Here is a 23,354-nt window from a genome sequence, read left to right as displayed (position 1 = left end):
ATACAGATGTTTAAACTAAAATCTTTTACATGAAGACACTAGGTACAAACAGCGCACTCTGCGGCTTGTGGTCAAACTTTAGTGATATATTGTATTTAAATTGTTGCCTCTATGTGTATTGATTTATTAGTCAAACTTTAATGATGATTGATATCAACAGGTCTTGGCTGTGGGATCCTGCCACCCAGATTCAGGTGTCTGATGTTTTCCATTCAGGGTGATTTGTCTGTTGTAAAACCTTTAAATGCTTGGCCTCGTAGAGTGGTCTGGTTATGTCTAGCGAATGCTTAGCAATAAGGCAACTTAAAATGTATCGTTAGGTATATATATTATAAAAGGATTGCTTTTAGCTGAAAAGGGGAATCTTCACTAAGTTTTTATCTGGGTTTGTCAAAATCTACCAATCATCCAAATTTTAGCAATCTTGTACAGATCAGACTTTGGAGGATTTGTTTTCGCTTGGCGGTCCATAAAAAGCATTGAGTTGAACTTGAGCATAACATTTCAATGTGATTACAAAACATCTAGGTTCAGATTTTTTTTTTTTTTTGGGTTGATCAACCTATGTACCCGGCTGAGCCATCAACACAACATGTTGAGCCTTGACGTTATAATGAATTGACATAATCAGTTTCCAGCCATTATTTTACAGTGATTTCTATCTCAAGTTCCATCACTTTAGCCTCACATCGTAACATAATTTGATACTGAAGTCATGCAGCTAGCACAATTTTGCTTGCTTGAGCTTGGCTGTCTCTAAAATCCTATCTTGCATGGCCCAAGGCTCATGGACATCTTTGCCAATAATGTATGTTAATCGTTGTAATTTTGGACCAAGTCTAGCAGCATACATTGATGTCCTTAAATGGTTAATAAAAAAAAAAACTCTCTATATATGGACCATTCTTGGTGGATTTCTTTTGTTTACATGCTACTTATGCAATCAGAGTTTTATATGTCGAGGAATTCGTAAAAAATAGCAAACAATTGCAGATAATCTACCATCAAGGGAGTAGTATGCATTGCATAAAAGTGACGAACAAATCTCATAAACGTTTAAACGCTACTCTTTTATTTCAGCACACCACTACTACGGGAAGTTAATCTTCACTGAAACATGAACCAATTGTAGAAACAAACCCAACTAGAGCCAGCCCATAGAAGTTGGACGCTTTTCATGAGACGCAGTTTAGGAATAAAGGAACCTAGTGAACCATTCGGCAGACTTTTTTGGATAGCGCTTGAGGTCATCATCATAATCGATATATGTTAGCCCAAATCGTTGGGTGTAGCCTTTGTCCCATTCAAAATTGTCTGTAAGAGACCAAGCAAAGTATCCTTTCACAAGGACTCCCTCTCTACAATTAATAAAGAGATAATGGTTAGAGAATCAAATAAAGTGAAATTCTACAGCAAAATGATTATTAATTTAAATGAATTTATTTTATGTATGATTTTCTTATTTTAAAAAAATATCAAAATCTGAACAATGAGCACTAGTCATAATCTAGAACCTCATTCTGTTTGTAGGAAAAAAAGTATGTATGCTAGTCTTCATGGACCAAAGTTCACAGGCGATAACTTATGCTGGTAATCACATCATATTGTGCAGTATACTCTACACTTCTTTTGCAATATAGGATTAAGATTCAAGCAGTAGAAGATACTACTGAATTACTTATATGATTAAATTCTAATAGTCTGATGTAAAACAACTATAGGCAGCGGCCATTGGGTTACCTATTTTGAGCTATGGGCGCACAAGCAAGACCAAAGCATGTCAGCAAAATACAGCCGCCTGTTTCAAAAGTAAAACCCTTTAGTGCCCTGGTACGGGAGTGGGGGATGGCCCTACGCAGAGACAACAACACCAGCTCTACGAAGTCCGAATCGAAACATTTTGTTGGCGTTTCTGTGAATAAGAAATGTTGGGCATGGCGAAACGAGCGTTTCTAACTGTTTTGCTTGTTTCTTTCTTATTGTGGCGGTGATTATGGTATGGTGGAATGAACGAAAAGTGAGATGAATGTTATTTTCAAATCGATTAATAGATGGGCCGATCTGTTCAGAAAGATCGATAGAGTAGGAATGGATAGAGAAGAGGAAATCTTTCAAAAATAGGATAAATCTCCCATTTCTTTCTATTGATGAGACAAGATATCTATCTATTCTAGATCCATTGAAAAGAAATCGATATGTATCTGATGGAATCAACAAGGAATCACTTGAAAAAGATATGGAAAACCCTCCCCTATATGATCACCTTTTTTTCATTTTCCAGTCTCCATCGTGGCTACATATGAATGGACTGAAAATCCTATGGAATTTGTAGGCTGGGCCAGTACAACCAGCAAATCATAAAATTGCAGGCTAGGCTAAACCTATATTTATAAATATCCAAGAGTAGCTTTGGATATAAATGAACTCAATATCAATTACTTGTAGTTTTTCTATTGGCTTATGATATAAATTACTTGTATAATAGGCTGGGCTCAACACATGTCTACACAAGTCTAATTACCTTAATATCTATTGTACAAGTAATTTGTATCACAAGGATGTATGCAATAGCTTCTCTTATACTAATCACGAATACCAATTACATAGTAGCCCTTGGCATTATTTTATGGTGGTTTAGCTAAACTTTGTAAATCCTTTTGGTCCTACATATCAAGAAAAAAAGATAGTATTGTTATTCTATATATGTTGAAGGCTTATTAATAAGTATAATTATATTATTCTTGGATGTACATACTATATATATATTAACCATCTTTTGTTTGTTAAAGTTTGTATATTTATGAAAGCAATAGTTCATAGAAATATCATGTATGAGATCACTACAATTTCACCAAGCTTATAGTGAAGTCACATCTAAGATATGTTGACTTACTGTATGGCTTCACGAATTTGAGCAAGATGGACGGAGAGGTAATTGATTCTATGTGGATCATCACGTGCCTGTTTCAATGTTAGATTTGAATAGTCTATTTCACAAGTACCTGTAAAAAGAGAGTTTCATTTATAACAATAAGAAAAATAGTAGAGATAAGAGGCTTATGCTCCATCGAGGAGGAGTAAAGGAAGAATATCATTTCGTATTCCAAATCTATCTAAAGTTTTCATAAATTTGATCTGATGATTCTATTTATTTATAAGTATTTAAAAAATATGCAATGAAAGACAGTGTTTTGTAGTTCTACATAAAATGTGCTATAAGGCAACTTGAAAATTAGCAATAGGTTAATCATAGATTTACCTATAATTTTTATTTTAGTTTCTATTGACAAAAGATTTTGTTTTGCAAACCAAAAAGCTAACACATGCAACAAAAACAACTTTAATTAATTTTTGCCCAATCATATGCCCTTATATCTAACCATATTTGTATTGTAAAATTACTCACCATTTTCAGTGATGTATATTTTTGGGTCTTTATATCTCCTCTTTGTATATAATAAAAGATTTTTTATTCCACGAGGGTAGACATATATCCAAGTACCATCCTGCAAGAAGGAAAGTGCATTAGATGAAATCTTGGTCATACAAATAATATTAAAAGAATATATCCTTAATAATGAGAAATAAATATAATGTTACATGAAAGTAAAATATTTAAGGATTTAAAAGATGAATTTTTATAAGAGCAAAGGGAGTATGTAGTTTTCCTAAGTTATGACTACCTTCAATTTACAATATATGGAGTATACATAAATCAAATGACAAACTATCAACATTCGTGTATATATTGATTCAAAACTTATCCACTTTTTGTTATTTCTAAATGATCATCGAAGATTCGGGACATTATGCCTTTTATTTTTTTGAATATTGGTTTGATAAGAATCTATCATTACTTTAGCATTAGTAAATAAATTGTACTTTATAAGTTAAAAAATAAGTTAGTTCCTTTTTGGATCCCCTTATTTAATTTAATTACATAATTGACATTACCAAAAAAAAAATATACGAGAAGGATATCAATTTACTCTACAACTAGCAATAGAAAAATTACAAAATGTTGATCTATGGAGTCATTTTCTCCATATCAACTATCATTTCAAGTACTAAATTGAATATGTACCTTAGCCTCTACACTTTCATATCATTGTTTTATCCTTTATATGAATTTTGTTTCTATTCCATTCAACTAAACTCAACTAAACCTTTATCCTAAATTAGTCAAGGTCGCTACATGAATTCTATTTCTCCATTCTGCTCAGTTTAAGGCTATATCTTTGTAATGATGTTGAGAAGTCAAATTCTTTCTTACTACTTCATCCTATGTAATTTTTGATCTACCTTTCTCCCTCTTTCCTTATATATATATATAATCACTCTTTTATACCAGTTCATCCCTTGGCTTATATTATTATATATGTCCAAACTATCTAAATTATCCTGCTCTCAATTTGTCTTTAATTGATCGTACCTTCATCTTTTTATGAATAACTTTATTTCTTATTCTTTTTATTTTTTTTGTATGACTAGATATCTCTTGCAGTATTTTTGTTTCGACGACATTCATCTTGTTCACATATTAGTTTTAATTGCCCAATATTCTATTCCATAAAGCAAAGCTAGTCATATAGTTATTCTATAATTTTTTTCCAACTTGGTAGATATCCTATGATAATATAATATTCCAAATAACTTTTCCATTTTATCCAAACTTGTTTTAATTCTATGGATATTATTCTCTTCAATCTCCCCTTTCTAGAGAACAATCGATCTTAGCTACTAAAAAAAAAATGACATTCGTGGAAACTTCATGATCCTCAATTTTTACTTTCATCTTTATTTTGAATTTTACTAATTTAATTGTATTCAATGTATTCCATATTGGTTCTACTTAATCTAAAATTATTGGATTCTAATTACACTTCTCCATCATTCCAACTTATGATTCATCATGACCTTAGCTTCACTCACCAAGGCCATATCATCTATAAAAAGCATGCACCAAGGAATATTACCCTGAATATACTTAGTAAGCTTATTTATAACTTGCGCAAAAGGGTAAGACCTTAAAGTAGATTTTTGGTGTAAACCTATTATAATTAGAAGCTTATTAGTATTACCATCAATAGCTCTCACACTAGTAACCACTCTATCATGCATGCCCTTGATCACATTAAAATATATAACATTTTTTTTATTCTCTGACACTCATCGTATGACTTCTCTAGGGACTCTATTGTATGTTTTCTTTAAATCAATAAAAACTATATAGATATCTTGGTCTTTTATCTATATTTCTCCATTAGCCTTTGAAGGAGAAAAATAAATTTCTTCACTCTATTTTAGAAAAAAAATTATGTAGCGACATTATATGAGTTAAATATAAGATTTAGACTTGAAAGTTTATAGTTCCATAGTTTAGCAATTTTTTTTATCTATAGATAGCTTAGTGATGTATCATCAATGATTAGATCTCCACTCTTTAGTACAGTTGTCAAAAATTAAAATATAATAGTATTCTCGAAGACATACGAAGTCTAAGTTGCCATTTGTAAAATCTGAGTTATCATTTTCAATTTACTAGTTTAACTAATTATATCATCCAAATACAGGCTATGCCAAGTATGAGAAACCTTTAATAGAAAATAGCATGTTAGCAATGCATATTCTAAGTGAATTAGAAGATAGAATTTCTTCATTTATTAAAAGAAATTGGGATTGAATATATAACTATTTCAAGTGCAACTCATTTGCAGGGCAAAATAATAACTAAAAAAAGAAGATGACATTTTACCAATTGTCCAATAGGAACACCATCATCTTTTGTTTCTGCAATAAAAAAAAAGAGTATAATTATTGGACAAGTGACTAAAAATATGGCTTTCAAATTGCTTCAAATGATTATTCTTTTCATAAAAGAAGCATTGTATCAACTATATTTTAGCTTTAGGTTCTAAATACTATCATGAATAAGTAGCATCCTATCTTATATATATATAATATCTCAAAAAATAGAACAAGTAATAATATATGTTAGTATTTTAGATGATAAATTTTAACAAGATAAGCTTCGTATAATTATTGAGATATCAGTTTTAACTCAATGACTGTATTTTCTAAACATAACCATATCCATTTCCGAAAGTTTCCATAACCATAATACTAAATTTAATATGCTAGCAAAGTACCGTAATTCCTTATAAACTATAAGAATACCTAACTTAGAACTTAATTTCTATCTAAAAAAGAGGCACTTAATTCTTAAATGAACATATACTCATCCATTTTATCACAATTTAGTATATACATATTAAAAATAAATATGAAACTATTGATAATATGTTATATCCTAATTTTATTAATTTAGAAACATCACTGTAATTAAAAAATATAGAAATAGGAAACTATCAAATATTTAGATTATTATGTTGATTGAAGTATCCTTCTCTCTTTCTTTTATGCAATTCATATTTTATTTTCTTTAATAAAAATCATAGAGCAAGGAGGGGGTGGGGCTTTCTTTACTTTTTGAGAAAAAAAACAGGCAAAAACCTAGCATATGTAGCGATGAGGGTTTGATAGACTATTCATAGAAAATCAAAATAGGTACAAAGTATATGTATTTAAACCCTAAGAAGTGAAATAAATGATTAACAAATTTGAGAAAACCAAAAAAGATCAGAATTTTTCCTTTTTTTTTGTCTTTACATTCAAACTTTAGAGTAGAAAGAAAAGCCATTTTGGATGATGAAAGAATATGTACCTCCTAAAAGTAATTAAAAAAATTAAATATAGAAGAAACTTGCAAACATAAAATATTTTCATTAAATTAGTCAATCAATTGACATACCAAATTGCTCGGCATATGAGTCATTAATGCTAATAATAGGTGAATAGTCCTGTGAGATTGAAACATTTTTTGCATATCTAGAAGTATAATAGTTAATTCCAATAAAATCATAGGATTCTTTAATCATCTCTGACTGCTCGCTTGTAAAGAAAGGAAGCCTCTCCCCAACCAATGCTCTCATGTTGAATGGGTAATCTCCGTAGACTAATGGATCCATGTACCTATGTAAATTTGATAAATTAAGATGAAAGTTAGAAAAATCATATACCATGTACATGTTAATATATTTTTATAGAAATTATAATGATGATAATTTATATTTTTACTAACCATCCAAGCATGAACTCAATGGCTCTATTTGCAGCCTCTTCGTCTTGATACAATTTTGAATATGGCTCAAACCACATACTTACAAGGGTAATTCCTACTTCACCCTGTTGTTCATCCTAACATACAATTCGTAGTTGGTATTAATAAGGTTCAAAATTGCACGTAGACAATAAAAATGAATTGAAAATTAAATAAATATTATGGATTCCAATCAATTAAAAAGTAATGTATAATTATTTATATATTTTATGTAAGAAAGTAATAGAGTTCATTCTCAATAGGTAGAATCACCCATGCAATAGCTGATTGGAAATGCTAGTAAATATGACAAGCTAAATAATTTATATTTTTGAAATAGTTTATATCATTTTATAGAACTTATTTGATGGATACAATTTATTTCAAAATTTTTGTAACACTATCAATTAAAAAGCAAGTACATATGTAATATGCAATAATTAATCATCACAAAATTTAATTTCATCTTACTTGAAATTGGTTTTTGTAGAGCCTAGCAGCTGTTGCATGAGAAAGAATAAGGTGATGAGCAACAATATATGGTTCCTTCATGGAGTCACCCTCCGAAGATCCTAAAGAGCTTCTCCCAGGTGCATGATCTCCAAGAGAATATCCCAAACTACTAAAACTCCATGGCTCATTTAAAGTGATCCAGTATTTAACTCGGTCTCCAAACTTTTCAAAGCATATGTTTGCAAAATCCTTGAAGTCGTTCCTAAGACAAAAATGAGAGAAAAAAAATGAAGTGTTCAAAAAATGTACCATAAGAGAACTACAAATTAATTATAACTTCTATATAAGCTTTTATCCAAACTTGGGTGATATTAATTAGAACTACATAAAGTCAGCACAATAATTTTATAAAATAATATATACTATATACATATTAGGTTCCCTCACATATTAAAGACAAGTTTATAGTTGGAAATCAAAATACAAAAATGGATCATAAATCTGTAGCCTATAACTTGATACATGATATCACTTATAGATATATCCAGATGGAATAATTGCATTATCAATTCTCCTATACAATACAATATCACAATGAGTTAAGAAATATTTGCTTTTTTTAAATTTAAAGCTAGAAATTGTGTTAAAGAGAATGACTTATTTGTAATTATTACCATTACCAACATATCTTACCCCATTTATTTCGATTTTATCTTCACCCTTTGAGTATATAAGTTATAGCCTTATGGAACTTTAGATTTAAGATTAGTTCTGTCCACATTTCCACCAAAAATACTAGTGCTGATCATAATCTTTGGGCGATGACATGATGAAAATAGAAAAATCATTGTCAGTGAACTTAGACACTTACACAATCTCAATACTCAAGAAGCCTTGATATGCATCCTCTAATGCTTATGGTACATCCCAATGAAATAGGGTGACAAAGGGCTTTATTCCTGCAAAATAATTTTGGAAGTATTACATAATTGCTGAGACTTGCAAAAGGATGAAAAACATCTAAGATTATCCTTACTTGTTATTACCATTTTTTATTAACTCGTTGATGAGATCATTGTAGTATTTGATTCCTTCTGAGTTTACTCCATCTTTTAATTTGCCCTCTGCAAGGTTAAGATGCTTATGATTATGGATAAAATTGATGCAAGCTATCTGCCTCGGTGTTCAAGTAAGTTTCAGCTTAAAGAATTTTTATGAAATTTTGGAGGCAAGTATGACATCTACTCCAAAATCTATATTGATAATTGGCAACTTAGATGGTTAGCTTATACTTCAGTTCAACAAATTCCATAGCTATGCATAGAATTTAACAACTAGAAGAAGCACACATATCTATAGACATGAAACATAGAATTAGAACTTTACTTGGCAATATCCTTGACCAAGAAATGGATAATCGGTATGAATCCATGCCTATATCCTTCATTATTTTAACATCTTCCTGTGACCATTATAAGTAAAAGGATTCGAGTTAAGAGGTAAGATAAGTAGAGGGAAGAAAAGAGCCATCGAGTCGACCTTCACTATACCTACTTTGAATCTATGGTATGAGTCAGTTGCAATGTCTCCGGTGCTTTTGTCTCGAATTTTATCTACAAAATATCGTGAAAACATTTACATGAGACCTGGATTCTGCCCCAATATGCAAAGACAAACCTTTAGTTTAAGAAAATAAAAAAGCAACCCTTCCATGTAGCATCAACAAAGATTTGAACAAGGATTCTACTCATGCAGAAGAGCATAACCAGGAAATTAAAGTTTCTTAGTTCCCTTAATGCTGTATGTCTTTGCTTATGGGAATAGGTGCTAAAATTAAAATAATTATATATATATAAATACATGTTTATGTGTGTAATTATAGTCAAGTGTGTGTATGTATATGTATGTATGTACATATATTTTATGCATGCATGCATGTATGTTCATGCTCTAGGTTGAGATGCAAAGCGAACTTTTTTTGTTGATCATTTCTAGCAGTTTTAGGTTTGAATACTTAGCTTATACATCTCTTTTTGATTATTTGAATACATGTTTATGTGCGTCGTGTATGTATATGTATGTACGTATGTACATATATTATATGCATGCATGCACGTATGTTCTTGCTCTAGGTTGAGATTCTGAGCGAACTTTTTTTTGTTGGTCATTTCTAGCAGTTTTAGGTTTGAATACTTAGCTTATACATCTCCTTTTGATTATTTTGATTTTCAATTGAAGTTATGGACAATAGATGAGTAGGGAACCAAATTAAGTATCCAACTTTGTGCAGCAATGTCTGTACAGACCATGTTCTAGTTATGTGAATTTGAAGAAGAGATGGAACTAATCAGGAGGTGTTGATCCTCATGCATACTGACTATAGGGCAAGAGCTAATCTAAGCACAACTCCAATCTCTGGTGCATGAAAAGTGTGAAAAAAGAGAGACCAATATTTCTTTTTTGAGCGTAAAACAATAAATATACTTTGAATAATATATAATTAGTTTAGTACTAATTCTCATGTGTTAGATACTTTGACCAAAACTGTTCTTCAACCTTCAATTAAAGAATCATGGGGTAATTGAGGCATGATCCTTGATTGGCTCACACTTTATGTTGAATCCTTCAACATGGTTGCAAACAAGTATAGAGTAAATACGTCTATGTGCATAAATAAAATTAACAAGTTGCACCACACAAACCTAACTATGAAGAGAAATTAAGTTAAAATGCTCACCGTAAATGTGCTAGCTAGACATAAATTGATACCAAATCTTTTTCCTTAAAAAAGAATATAAAATTTAGAAAACTTCTTTTTGGTTATTATAGATATGGATGGTAATATATGAAAACTTAACCTGTAGCTAACCTGACTTGATGTCATGTCAAGAACCTTTGATTTATAACCATTAATATGTCGACCCTCATAACCCATTTGACCCATAAAGTAATCTAATATGCAAAGGTTGTTCTTCCATCAACCCAGCATACTATATCTAAATCTTTATATTTCATGACTTGTAATATTTAAAAAATTAATCACTCGCAGTATCTTTACTTAAAGACATGGATGATTTTACTTGACTTATATCGCGTGGTCCAAATAGAACTCTATCATCATGATCCGAGTCATGTCAAAGTTCTAACCCATATCGATCTGTTTCGGGTTCGGGTCAAGAGTTTGAACCATACCAAACCTGAATTGAAGAACTTCTTGACCTATGCCCCACCCAAATTGCTTGGTTGAGTTAGGTTAATATATCTTTGCCATCCCTAATTGTAGAAACCATCTTAATTATTAGTTGCAATCACCTTGGCGACTATTTGGGATATCTATCATCTTAATATATCATAGTATATTTTTGCCAAAAGCTTCCTTGTTCTTGTTGTTCTCATGGATGGAAGAACAATATCAATCATTCCCAAACAAAATTATTGAAGGATTTCAAAACTCTTCGGACTCACAAGCAGGAGCAAGAAATCTTGATCATTACAATCTATTATGTGCCTTTAAAAGATTTTAATCCCTTTCTATATTCCGATACATGCCCTCATATGCATCTATAGCAATAAATATTATACGCTAGTTTTTGATAAAATAAGATATAATGGTTGTTATAAATGAAAAAGAATAAAGTAGAATAATCTTATGATTAGTGAAAAAAATTTCATAACTCTCTTTGTTATCTAATCATTTAATCTATCTTTTTCTCTGAGCAGTATTTTCACAAAAAATATTGAGGAGCAAGCACCGGACTAAACCGAGTGTTAAAACAAGTTGAAATAGACAAAAATAAAATTAAATTTTTTTTTGTATAAACCCTCATGAATATGTGAAATTACATGAATACCCTCATAAAGTTTCTATTTGTATGTATACTATTATAAATGTTTATTTTTGCATGTCTACGTATTAAGGGTATTTTAGTAATTTTAATTTTAAACTGCTAATTTCTTAACGACGTTAGATGGTGTAGGTATATATGCAAGAAAAAAAGAAAAAAAAATATACACACAACACGAGTATTTTATAAGAGTATACATGCAAATATCAATTTTGAGAGGTACTCACGTAAATTCTAATATTTAGGAGGGTATATTTGCAAAAAATCTATTGTTATGTTAGCTGGCCGTATTTCAATGCATGAACGGATTATACGTGAATAACCTATCCAACGGCGAGTTATGGAAGGAAAGAGGAATTTTGAGCAGCGGTAGAAGCATGTTTGAGGAACTTATTATCCATAAACTTTAGAAATAAACTAATATAAAGATGACTTATTATCCTTAAACTTTAGAAATAAACTAATAGTTGGCTTATAATTTCAATTTATTATCCTAGTCTTTGGGGTAGCAAGCGTCCACCTGCAGGGCAATCATTTTCTTTTCCTAGATCTTCCAATGCTTTCATATGATTTTTACTTTTAAGTACAAAAAAAAGAAAAAAATGATAGTGGAGGTTTCAAAGCGACAACCTTTGTTGTTATGGGTGAAGGTGTCCCATATACTTGGCCCTTTACCTCCTTCATTCCACGCTCCTTCCACCTTCACCATGTCCCATCAGCAAACAGCCCATATTAGTGGCATGGATGTGTGTGTGTGTGTGGGTGAGAGAGAGAGAGAGACCTGGTAAGCAGAAGAGGCAGCACCGAAGGCAAAACCACGAGGGAAGCTACTCCTTCCTAAAGTCACCATAGCTGAAACCCCCGTTGGAGGTTCCGATCTTTTCCTCTTCTTCTGAGGAAACTCTACTGGAGGCTCCATGACAGCAGTATGCACACCAGCAGAGCTCAATGCATTACGAGAAGGCCTCTGCAAGCAAGGCTTATATCTATAGGCCAATCATCGAGATAAGTGCATGTAGTGTACCATTAATGGCCAACAATTTTGATAGGGATGGATATGGTGGGTTGTGAAGAAATTATTATCTACACTGCATTCATTAGAATGGTTGTGCATGCGACCAATCAAAGCCTCCGATGTTTGTGGTGGTGCACGAAGGTACATGCTTGATGGATGAGGCCCGCAAAAATCTGTTATCAGCTCTGCGCATCACATGGTGCATGCAGTGTAGACAATAATTTCTCGTGGGTTCGGCTATGTACTTGTTGCCCAAGTGGGGTTTAAAAGGAGAAAAGCGATGTGCGACTGAACAAAGGGACCTTAGATGGAGATAGGGGGTGGGGTTCGCGTGTCCCGTCTCTTTCCCCTAGCTATATTTACCATTTCGTCAATCACTACAAGAAAATACACTTTTAGTGACTACTTTCGGCAACTAAATGAATAGTGGTCGCTGCAAATAAGGCTATTGGCGACCAACATCCTTGTTAGTTACTGAATGATTGTCCTACACCAACTAAATGCATATTTGGTCGCGGAAAATCAAAACCAAGTTGGCAGGGTGGAGGTAAAACGTTTGGTGACTAAAATTTGGTCGCTGAAAATAAGGCTATCTGCGACCAACATTCTTGTTAGTTACTGAATAATTGTCCTACACCGACTAAATACATATTTGGTCACGGAAACAATACCAAGTTGGCACGAGTCCAATATTTCGTGCGGGCTGGAGGTAAAACTTTTGGCAACTAAATTTTGGCCCTTAAAGGACTAAAAAAAAAATTAGTCCAGGAAAACTTTTACGAATGTCGCCTTTTTTCGATGAAAAAATTGGGCAGAAAGTTTGAGTTTTTTAGTGACCAAACTTTTGGTAGTTGAAGGTTCCCGTAAAACCGAACGATGTTGTACTAGCCCCTGTAAGATGCTAATTTCTAAGTTCAAAAAAAAAAAAAACTGCTTATTTTCAAATGGTGCCGTTTAACACCTTAATTCACTTAGGCATATCCTCGTCTCTTCGGCTGAATCTCAATCCCATAACTTTTCTTCATACTTAAATTCTTTTTTTATTTTTATTATTATAATATAATTTTAAAAGCTCGAGCTCGGTGCTTGACTCCTTGTCAAATAAATATACGGATCGACAGGATACGCGGCATGCAGACGTGGGAACGGAAATCCGCTTAGAAATATATAGAATTCTTGGACATCCTACGGGCAGGATCGAAAATCCGCTTAGAAATAAATTTGCACGCATCCTTGTTAGTTACTGAATGATTGTCCTACACTAAATGCATATTTGATCGCGGAAAATCAAAACCAAGTTGGCGCGAGTCCAGTATTTCGCTCGGGCTGGAGGTAAAATTTTTGGCGACTAAATTTTGGTCCCTAAAGGTTCACCTCCAGCGACTAAAAAAAATTTAGTCAAGAAAAGTCACTACCAGAAAACAAGCGTATAGTAACAGAAAATTAGTGAAAGGTTCACCTCCAGTGACTAAAAAAAATTTAGTCAAGAAAAGTCACTACCAGAAAACAAGCGTATAGTGACGGAAAATTAGTGACGGCCCGATATCAGTCACTATTTGTGACGGATTAGTGACAGACAAAAATTTGGTCACCATGGTATGAACTTAGTGACAGATTAGTGACAAAATACGCGGGTAGGGTAGGCACCAAAACTTAGTAACCACCGTAGTGACGGGATACCTGTCATAAAACTGGTAACCGAAATTGCAACTAGACAGTGACAAATTCAGCCGTCACAAAAATTGTAACCCAAGTGTTTATAAATTTTTAAAAGATTATTTTTGGCGGTGACAGATTATTGGCATAAATTCCGGTCACCAAATTTAATTTTTAATTCCAAAAATATTAAAAATATTATTTTTGAGTAATTATAAATTTTTTAAAAAAAAAGATAAAAAGAAGAAGATTCAAAACCCAACCTGGATACAGAATATCAAAGCCAAAGGTTTTGGTCCCAAATCCAATGAGTCGCTAGCAGGAGTTATTAGTTTTGAATTGGTACTCTCAGCTATTTTTTTACCAACATAAATTGAACTTGCCATATTTTTTTCGGTTTGAACAAGATACAAGCTAGATACAAGCTAAGTAGCATGATTTAAATACTTTGATCTCCTTTTAAACATTTCAATAAGATATATATTGATCATGTTAGTTAAAATTTAAAATTTATTAATTATCAATAATTTATAATTTAGGCGATACATCTAATCAAAGTTTTAATATCGACACTGGGCTTCGTACCGACATAATTTTATTATAGTGTTGACATACAACTGATGTGGCAAATTTTGTATATGATTATTAGGGATGTTTCAATTCATAACTAGTGTAAAATATAAAGGTAGTATGATGACTACGACGATTTTTTGCATCAACTTTATGGTATGGTCGTTATTCCATAAACATCATCGCACCCGAACTCGTGGCCATTTGATCAAGCTCCCCAAACCTAACAATCCAAGCCGTCCATCCATATCTCTTTTTACACAGTTTTAACGAAACCCCGCTTACTCCTACTAAAACCCCAAACCAAGAAGGCGGACATCGCCGCCGCTTCTCCTCCTCCTCCTCCCAAATTATCTCTCTCGGTAGGAATTCAATCTCCATTTCACCGCAAACCCTCGACTTCTTGGTTTGCATCTTCTCTTTTTCTCTGGATTGGGGGTTTGAGGTGGAGCGGAGGACAAGTGATGAATTTTAAGAATGCCAAGGTTCTGAATATCCCCGGCGCCGGCTCGGCGGCGACGCTCATCAGGGTGGCGCTCGTCGGGGGCGCCGGCGTCATCCTTAGTTCTTCACTTTTTCCGTCCTCCTTAGTTCTTCACTTCTTCCATCCTTCGCCCGTTCGCCGTCAGCCCGTCCTCGGGTCTCACAATCTCACTTCGCCCGTTTGCCAGTTGCCACTCGCCGTCCTCTCCATCGGCACTCGGCCGAAGAGAGAGACGAGGGATCAGGGAGGCGGCGTCGCCGGCGTCATGGCGTGACGGCGTCTCTTCTCCTTCTCGGCCCTCCGCCCTTTCCAGCCTCCAGGTGGCAGGTGCTCTTCAGATATTTCCCTGTAAAGACTTCGGTACATGCTTTCCTCATTGTGCTACAGTAACTCAAGTTCCTTGATTAACTTGTTTCGTGTTTATGAAGTTCAAGGTTTTTTATTTTTTATTTTTTTGAATTTCATATTCATGTACTGGTGGTATCAGAATTTCATATTCATAATTTTCCTCCAATCCGCTGTACCTTCTGTTGCAACTTGATGGTTTCCTGGATTTCATAACAATGTGCATTGATGATTTATATGCTTCAGATTTGCAACGCTTACTGAATTATTATTTGGGTGTCAGATGTGCAGGGAAGACTTCTTTCTGAAACAGCCAAATAACTAAATGATCACCTTGAATCATAATGCTTCACCTAACACTCTATAAATGTCAAGGGATCTTGATTTCGAGCTTGTTATCTGTTAAGTTGTTATCCCCGTTTAGTAGTTTTGATGGCACGCCATCTGTTTGATAGTTTGACTGGGAGGACTTGAAGCTTGTTATCTGTTAAGCTGTTATCCCCGTTTAGTAGTTTTGATGGCACGCCATCTGTTTGACAGTTTGACTGTGAGAATTTGGAGCTTGTTATCTGTTAAGCTGTTATCCCCGTTTAGTAGTTTTGATGGCACGCCATCGGTTTGACTGTTTGACTGTGAGGATTTGGAGCTTGTATGAACATGTGAATGTGATGTTGTCCTTGCTGTTCTATATGAACCAAAAAATAGAATTCTAGCTTTGGAGAAAGTAAAGAGCTTCATAGGTTCTGATGTTGGTTTTTCGTCATAATATAAATTGCTACTGCCACTCAGGCAATACTAATACATATCCAACAAGAAGGTCCATGCTGATTGAGAAGCTAGCTAAAGCTCCCAAAGTTCCTAATTACTCTAGATTTCACTTAGAAAGTAGGATTCTAATCTTCATCCACACATAAATAGCTTCAGCCATTAATTGATACTATGATTATTGTCATATATTCAATAGGTTCTGCAATTGCAGTTGAAACAATTCTTCTAGGTTATATATTCAATAGGTTGCAGCCATTTTTTGGGATTAGGCATTTACATTCTGGTTTGTTATCTGAATCAGGATTGTATTGATGAGAATTTATAAAGTTGACACTGAATGGTTGTAGTGGACTTTGTGTTTATAATTTTGGATACAGTATCTAAACAGAGATTATATGCAGTTTTACCTTGAAGGGACTCATTTAATTATCCCCTGGTTTGAGAGACCTATCATATATGATGTTCGTGCCCGTCCGCATCTTGTGGAAAGCACTTCTGGTGGTCGCGATCTGCAAATGGTATAATTCTTTTACACCCACACAATTGACTTTTGAATCACAACTTGGTGTAATCTACATTTTATTGGTATGTGGCTGCTGCTAATCTTTAACTACTGAATTTGGACTGTTTTTTGGAATAGGTATCTAAAATCTCATTAATCATTTAAATCAGTTTCTGCTTTTGTAAGGTTATATACATTTAATTCTGTTGTTACCTTTGCATTGACAGTCAAAGATATTGAGCTTGCGAGAAGAATCTTCCCAATCTGGTATGCAATTAACATCAGAGGAGATGTCTAGGCAGGCATTTGAAAAAAGGAAGAGATACATTCTTGGATTTGGGGTTGGGCCGAAGCCCTCTTCATCTTCTTCCACACCTAGTCGTGTGTCACAAGGCCATGTTGGGGAGTTGCAGAAACTTAAAGCTGAGATGGAGGAGATGAAGATGGAGCGTGAGGAGCTACGGAGGCAATTGGAGCAGGAGAGGAGAGAGCGTGAGGAGGAAAGGAAAGAGCGAGAGGAAGAACAGAAGCAAATTGCACAGATATTTTGAGATTTTTAATTTACATTTTGATGTGTTTGGTGATGATTATCACCTTAACATATGGTATGGATGAAACATTGTGATGTATGGTTAATAGGTATGCTTGACTTTAGACTTATAGATGATGATATTTATAATGAATGATTATAGATTCTCCAACATTGTGTATACTTCTATTTGGATGAGCAAATGTATTGTGCAATATGGATATTGGATAGGCTGTGTTGGTTGTACTGGATTTGGAACGAGCCCAAAAATAAATATTAAGCTTATAATTTGAATTATTAATTAAATACAGGTTAATACTTTCTGTCACCAAAAAATGTTTGTTGCCAATGCATTCCAATACATTCTGCGACCAAACTATTGGTGGGGGAAGATAGACATTCAGTGACCATTTTTTTAGTAGCCGAAGATAAACCTTCCACGACCAACTATTTGGTCGGCGTTGAAATTAGCGACAACAGATTTCGTCGCTGAAAATTTTCTTCGGCAACCATGCTAGTCGCGAAAAGGTTTTGGCGATCAAATATGGTTATTCGGCGGCTAGAATCTTAGTCGCTAAATATGTATTTTCTTGTAGTGAATGTTCGTTGTTATTTCTCATTACTATTTGGCCAAGTGGGAACTGAATCTATTCATTTGGAATATATATATTTTTTGTTCTCCATCTTAAGTAGGGAAAAATTAATAATAGAAATCAGGTGGATTAAGGAAAAAAGTAACAATGGGGCAGACTCACAACTATTTTGGAATTCAAGCTAGGCTTGTTGAAAAGTTGATTTGCCCCGTCCAGCTTTTGCCAACTGGTGCAGTTCTTAAAGTTTTTGAGGATTGCTATTAAGCACTTGGGCTTGCTATTGCCAGCCATTGCGTGTTTAGCTCGAGGAATTGATCCAAGTCTTGGGAGTTGAAATATAGAGCTGGATTGGTGGGGACACCAGCCTATCTGCCATTTATTTTTGGTTTATCTGTTATGCCATTTTTTTTATTTGCATCCAGAAATTTTAATTTTTGAGTCCAGTTAATTTCTGTGTTAAGTCAAGTTCGTATCAGGTCCAATCCAATTCAAGTCCAGTTCAAGTAATGTTGAGTCAAGTCAATGTCGGTCCAGTCTAAGTAGTATTGAGTCCTTGTCATAATAAAGTCCACATTCAAAATAAACCAGCCAAAGAACTACCACCCGGTTCACCTCATCCAATGAGATCCCATGGTAGCAAAGACTCCATCATGTGACACCAAGCCTGCCGATGGGAAGACCCACATCTCAGCCCGGGTTCCACCTTTTCCAAAGGCGTTTCCTGAACTCCCAGCCGGCCACGCCTTCGCCATCCCAACGAAGCAAGGCAGCCAACCCCATCGCACATCCAGCCGAAGAGTCATCTTCTTCCCAAGGTATTCTTCCCACAGGTGGTTCTTCCCAAAGATTTCCAAGGTTCCAACGCCTCCCCAGGTGGCTCTTCCCAACATTCCAAAGTCAGCCACGTCTTCATCCCATCACAAGATGTGCAACCGGCTTCTTCACAAGTAAACCCACCCGGTTCCAAGCCCTCTAGCCGTTCCTTGAAGAATCCCAAGGGGCATCCCGTTCTTCATCCCAAAGCACCAGCCGGGTTCATCCATCAAGACCGGTTCCTACCGTTGCAAATGAAAAAGTCCAACAGATCCAACGCTGGAGTCTTCCATCGCCTTGTTTCAAGGAGATCTCAGCCGGTTCTCCACTTGCCATGGGATCTTAAATGCTGCCGTTTCCCAACCGAGAAGAAGCCATCCCGGTTCTCCATCACGAATCTTCCCAGCTTCTGCGATTCCTTGGAAGTGTTTATTGCCCATCAATGCCATCAATGCCTCAACCAGTTTATGGGTCCATGGGTTTTTATTTATTTTTTATCATGTAATTGGTTGCCCTGCCTATAAAGAAGGGTTTATCTTGTTATGTAAAGGGAGATGAATGAATTAAGCAAATGAATATGAAAGTGTTTTGAGTATTTTGAAAAGAAAGAGGTGAGGCTCTCTCTCTTGCTTCCCTCCCCTTGAGTTCTCCCTTCCTCTTGAGTGAAAGCGGCCTCTCCCTGTCTTCCGCAAGTTCTTCTAGCGCAAGCAGCGCATCGACTGGCCTCTCCCCTTCTTCCGGTTTCCTCTTTCTAGCGCAGGCGGCGCACATACTCCGGCTTCTGTTCTCCCTTCCGGATTCCTTCCCCGATCCGACGATCCGTCGTCTGGGTTATTTATCTTAGTTAGAGTTTATCCGTATCCATATTTAGTCCACAGAAATTAATCCCCCATAGTTTTGTTTCAGGTCTACTCGGAGTTCGTCGTGTGCCAAGACGAAGGGCGACCCGACAACAGCCAGGACCCGTGGATCCGTCCTCCCTCTTCCAGGAATCCAATCTTCGTATCGGTGAGACCTTTCCACAATTATATTCATGAGTAGATCGTTATTGGAAATTAGATGAGAAAACCCAAGTTTATGCTTAACCCGGTTCATATTAAAAATAGATCGAGGTGCCTTAATTTAGTGAGGATTTCTTAATCGTCACCGATCCACATTTTCTCGAATTTAAAAAGGAATAGAATTTTCTGAATAGCATTTCAGCATTTTGTCCCGCATCAGATTTGTTGATGGATTCTCACATAGCTTGCATCTGTTTAGCTCGAGGAATTGGTCCAAGTCTTGGGAGCTGGAATATAGAGCTGGATTTGTTGATGGATTCTCACATAGCTTGCTTAAGTGAAGCCCAGTCGCGCGACCACTTCATTGGTGAAACATCTGGACTGAGCCAATGCAAATCTTGCGTGGCTGTTTAATTTGATTCATTCAAACATGTAGAATATTCTAAATTGTAATATGACCAACTACAACATCTTCTGATTAAAAGTTTAGAGAACGCCAATTTGGACATCTCGCCAGTGTTCATATAAATTAAGAAGAGAATTAAGCATTTGTCCAGGTCAACGCTATAATTCGCACACGTGATTCTTTCTTTAAAAAGAGACAATTCTTCCACACGGCATGCCGCACGAAGCTCAACGGCTCTCCATGGGCCTCCCATCGTTATGGTGGTACCTGAGCCAAGCCATGCCCACGTGTAAAAGAAAAGAAAAGGGTGGGCTCCATTGGAAAGCTTGCAACAGAGTGGTCGAAGGGAGTAGTAAACTGCCAATGGGCATCTGAGCCTGCTTGCAGATTTTCTTATTTGCTTTGCATCAGAGAGCAGTCAAACAAGACTGAGGTAAATTTCTCAGTTGATGAGCATCAAATCTTCCAATCAAAGCTGAAGGTAATTTCTCGAGTTAATGAACATCAAATCTTCCAACTCTCTTCTATTGTGTTTTGAGCGTGTGCATGCGCGTGTATGCGCTAAGATTCTTCTGCCAGAAGACAGTGGCTTAAGCAACATGACAGGCAGGCATATCCATCGCGAAGCTAATCAAGTGGCTGACCATCCGGCAAACTCGGTGAGCTCAGACTCGAAGAGAGTTTTGTTCGATGTCTACTTCTCCTCCTTTCCTAGCTCATCGGTTTCAAGCTGATGCTGGTCTGGACGGTCTGTAGCTGCTGTCTTGGAGATCTCTTGAAAAGCTTGTAGTTTCCAGAGCTCAGGATCTTCAATGGAAACCTCTAACTCTGCTCAAATCGATGCCGATACTGAAAGGAAGAGAGAGCATATCTGATTCGGGCGACGCATGAATCGCTGGCAAAACCCTGAGGGCAGTCTTCTGTATTTTTCCCATGAATAGCTGCAGAATACTTTGCATTATATCTCTCCCATGTCAAAAGTACAAAGAAAGGTGAAAAGAACATCCAGAGAGACCCATGAACAGGGGCTCAACTCTGAAGAAACAAGAGACAGTTACACTTAATATTTTGTGCCTTGGCCTCAGAGCGCTATGGCTCGATGACATCGTTAAGTGGTGGAAGGTGTTGGGAAGAAAGGAGTGATAGATAACAAATATGAATGGAAGGCTTGTTTTATTTTTTGGAAACAGAGAAAAACAGAGGATGGTTTTCAGCACACAAACTTCATAACAGACAATGCCTCTTTATAGGCTTACAACCAACGGAAACACTAAATAATCAGATAGACAATGCCTGGCTTTATATTTATCAATGGATACATCTGCTTTCAACTTTTTCTTGAATATCCATTTACAACCAAGTGGTTTACTTCCAGGTGCAAGGTCCATTAATTCTCATGTATGATATTGCAGTATGGATTCAATTTTACTGTTCACGGCTTCTTTTTCAAAAAGGTGCTTTAGGAGTAGACATAGCTTCATTGAACGTTCAAGGATCATTTTCTAACATATACGTTAGAAAATCAGGACCAAGAGACTTAGCTATTCTTGCCCGCTTGCTACACCTAGGTTCATCTTCATTGTTTATAGGACCTTGACCTATATTCTCTTGATGATTACTAGTAGTAGCATTATGAGTTATTTTTGATGAACTCGAAGCTTCTGTGTCATTTTTATAAGAAAAAATATCCTCAAAAAATGATGCATTTCTAGATTCTATAATCGTATTCACATGTATATCAAAAATATCTGATTTATAGACTAGAAATCTATATGCACTACTATTATGTGCATATCCGATGAAAATGCAATCAACAGATTTTGGTCCTATCTTAATCCTTTTGGGTTTAGGGACCACAACTTTAGCTAAGCACCCCCACACTCTTAAGAATTTATAAGAAGGAGTTCTTCCTTTCCATAATTCATAAGGTGTCTTTTCAATTTTCTTATGGGGTAACTTGTTAAGAATGTAGTTTGGGGAAAGTAATGCTTCCCCCCCACAAGTTCTAGGGTAATCCAGAGCTTATCAACAAAGCATTCATCATTTCTTTTATGGTTCGATTTTTACGTTCAGCAACACCGTTTGATTGAGGTAAATATGGAGCTGTAGTTTGATGAATAATGCCATGTTCTGAACAAAGCTCATCAAAAGGTATATCATATTCTCCACCTCTATCACTACGTACAACCTTTATCTTTTTGCTAAGTTGATTTTTAAATTCATTCTTATAATGTTTAAACATGTCGATTGCTTCATCTTTACTTCTTAATAAATACACATAACAAAACCGTGTACAATCATCTATAAAAGTAACAAAGTACTTTTTCCACCTCTTGTTTGAACAAATTTTAAATCACAAATATCAGTGTGAATTAAATCAAGAGGTTCAAAACTTCTTTCAACAGATTGGAAAGAAGATCTAGTTAACTTTGATTCTACACATATTTGACATTTATGATTAGAATCAATGTTAAACTTAGGCAATAGGTCCATATTAATTAATCTACGAATAGAATTAAAATTAACATGCCCTAGCCTACCATGCCATATGTTTGGAGAGTCAACTATATAAATAGAAGATGATGCTTTATTGTCATTAACAATCTCTTTTCGGAGTACAGTCATTACATTTATCTTAAAGAGCCCATCGCTCATATAACTCTTCCCCACATACACATCATCCTTAGTTAGTACAAACTTATCAGGCACAAACACCAATTTAAAACCATTCCTACTCAGTAAAAAATCAGAACCAAATTCTTCCTAATGTCTGGCACATGCAGCACATTATTCAAAGTCAGTTCCTTGCCAGAAGTCATCTTCAGAATCACCTTTCCTTCTCCTTCGATCTTGGAAGTTGAGGAGTTTTCTATGTACAGTTTTTCTCTATGCTCCAGTGGTTTATATGTTGAGAACATAGACCTATTTGAGCATACCTGATGGGTAGTTCCAGTGTCCACCCACCATTCCTTAGGATTCCCTCCTACTAGGTTCACCTCAGAGACAACTGTAGATAAATTGATATATGAAAACTCATCTGTAGTTTTGTTCATCATATTGGCTTTCTCCCAATGTGGAATTCATATTTTTTCATCAATAATCCATTACCAATTTGATACTTTGAAGCCAATTATCTAATTCACTACTTAACGAATTTGAGCATATAAATATATCATGTTATTCTACTCAAATAGTAGAATATGTTTCCACTTAGA

General features: G+C 35.1%; 2 protein-coding genes and 1 pseudogene across 2 annotated transcripts; 1 reads left to right on the top strand and 2 right to left on the bottom strand.

Annotated features, from left to right (window-relative positions):
- Nucleotides 1–1,046: 1,046 nt before the first annotated feature.
- On the bottom strand, nt 1,047–9,081 carry LOC103714779 (annotated as a pseudogene).
- LOC113460943 (furostanol glycoside 26-O-beta-glucosidase-like) lies at nt 9,064–12,410 on the bottom strand. Its single transcript, XM_026807565.1, has 4 exons — nt 12,239–12,410; nt 12,088–12,157; nt 9,163–9,225; nt 9,064–9,074 (listed from the first exon to the last, which is right to left on the bottom strand). The coding sequence occupies exons 1-4, from the start codon at nt 12,374–12,376 to the stop codon at nt 9,064–9,066; spliced, it is 282 nt and encodes a 93-aa protein (XP_026663366.1). The 5' UTR covers nt 12,377–12,410.
- Nucleotides 12,411–12,508: 98 nt separating this feature from the next.
- LOC120112231 (prohibitin-1-like) lies at nt 12,509–17,509 on the top strand. The gene is made up of 4 exons (XM_039131097.1): nt 12,509–12,613; nt 15,264–15,542; nt 16,697–16,813; nt 17,025–17,509. Exons 1-4 carry the CDS (start codon nt 12,509–12,511, stop codon nt 17,346–17,348), a joined length of 825 nt encoding a protein of 274 aa, XP_038987025.1. The 3' UTR covers nt 17,349–17,509.
- The last annotated feature ends 5,845 nt before the right edge of the window (nt 17,510–23,354 follow it).

Source organism: Phoenix dactylifera, chromosome 10, assembly GCF_009389715.1.
Source record: "Phoenix dactylifera cultivar Barhee BC4 chromosome 10, palm_55x_up_171113_PBpolish2nd_filt_p, whole genome shotgun sequence".
In the NCBI taxonomy this organism is placed as follows: Eukaryota; Viridiplantae; Streptophyta; class Magnoliopsida; order Arecales; family Arecaceae; genus Phoenix; species Phoenix dactylifera.
The sequence above is the reverse complement of the archived record's forward strand: the minus strand, read 5'-3'. Positions and strand labels throughout refer to the sequence as shown.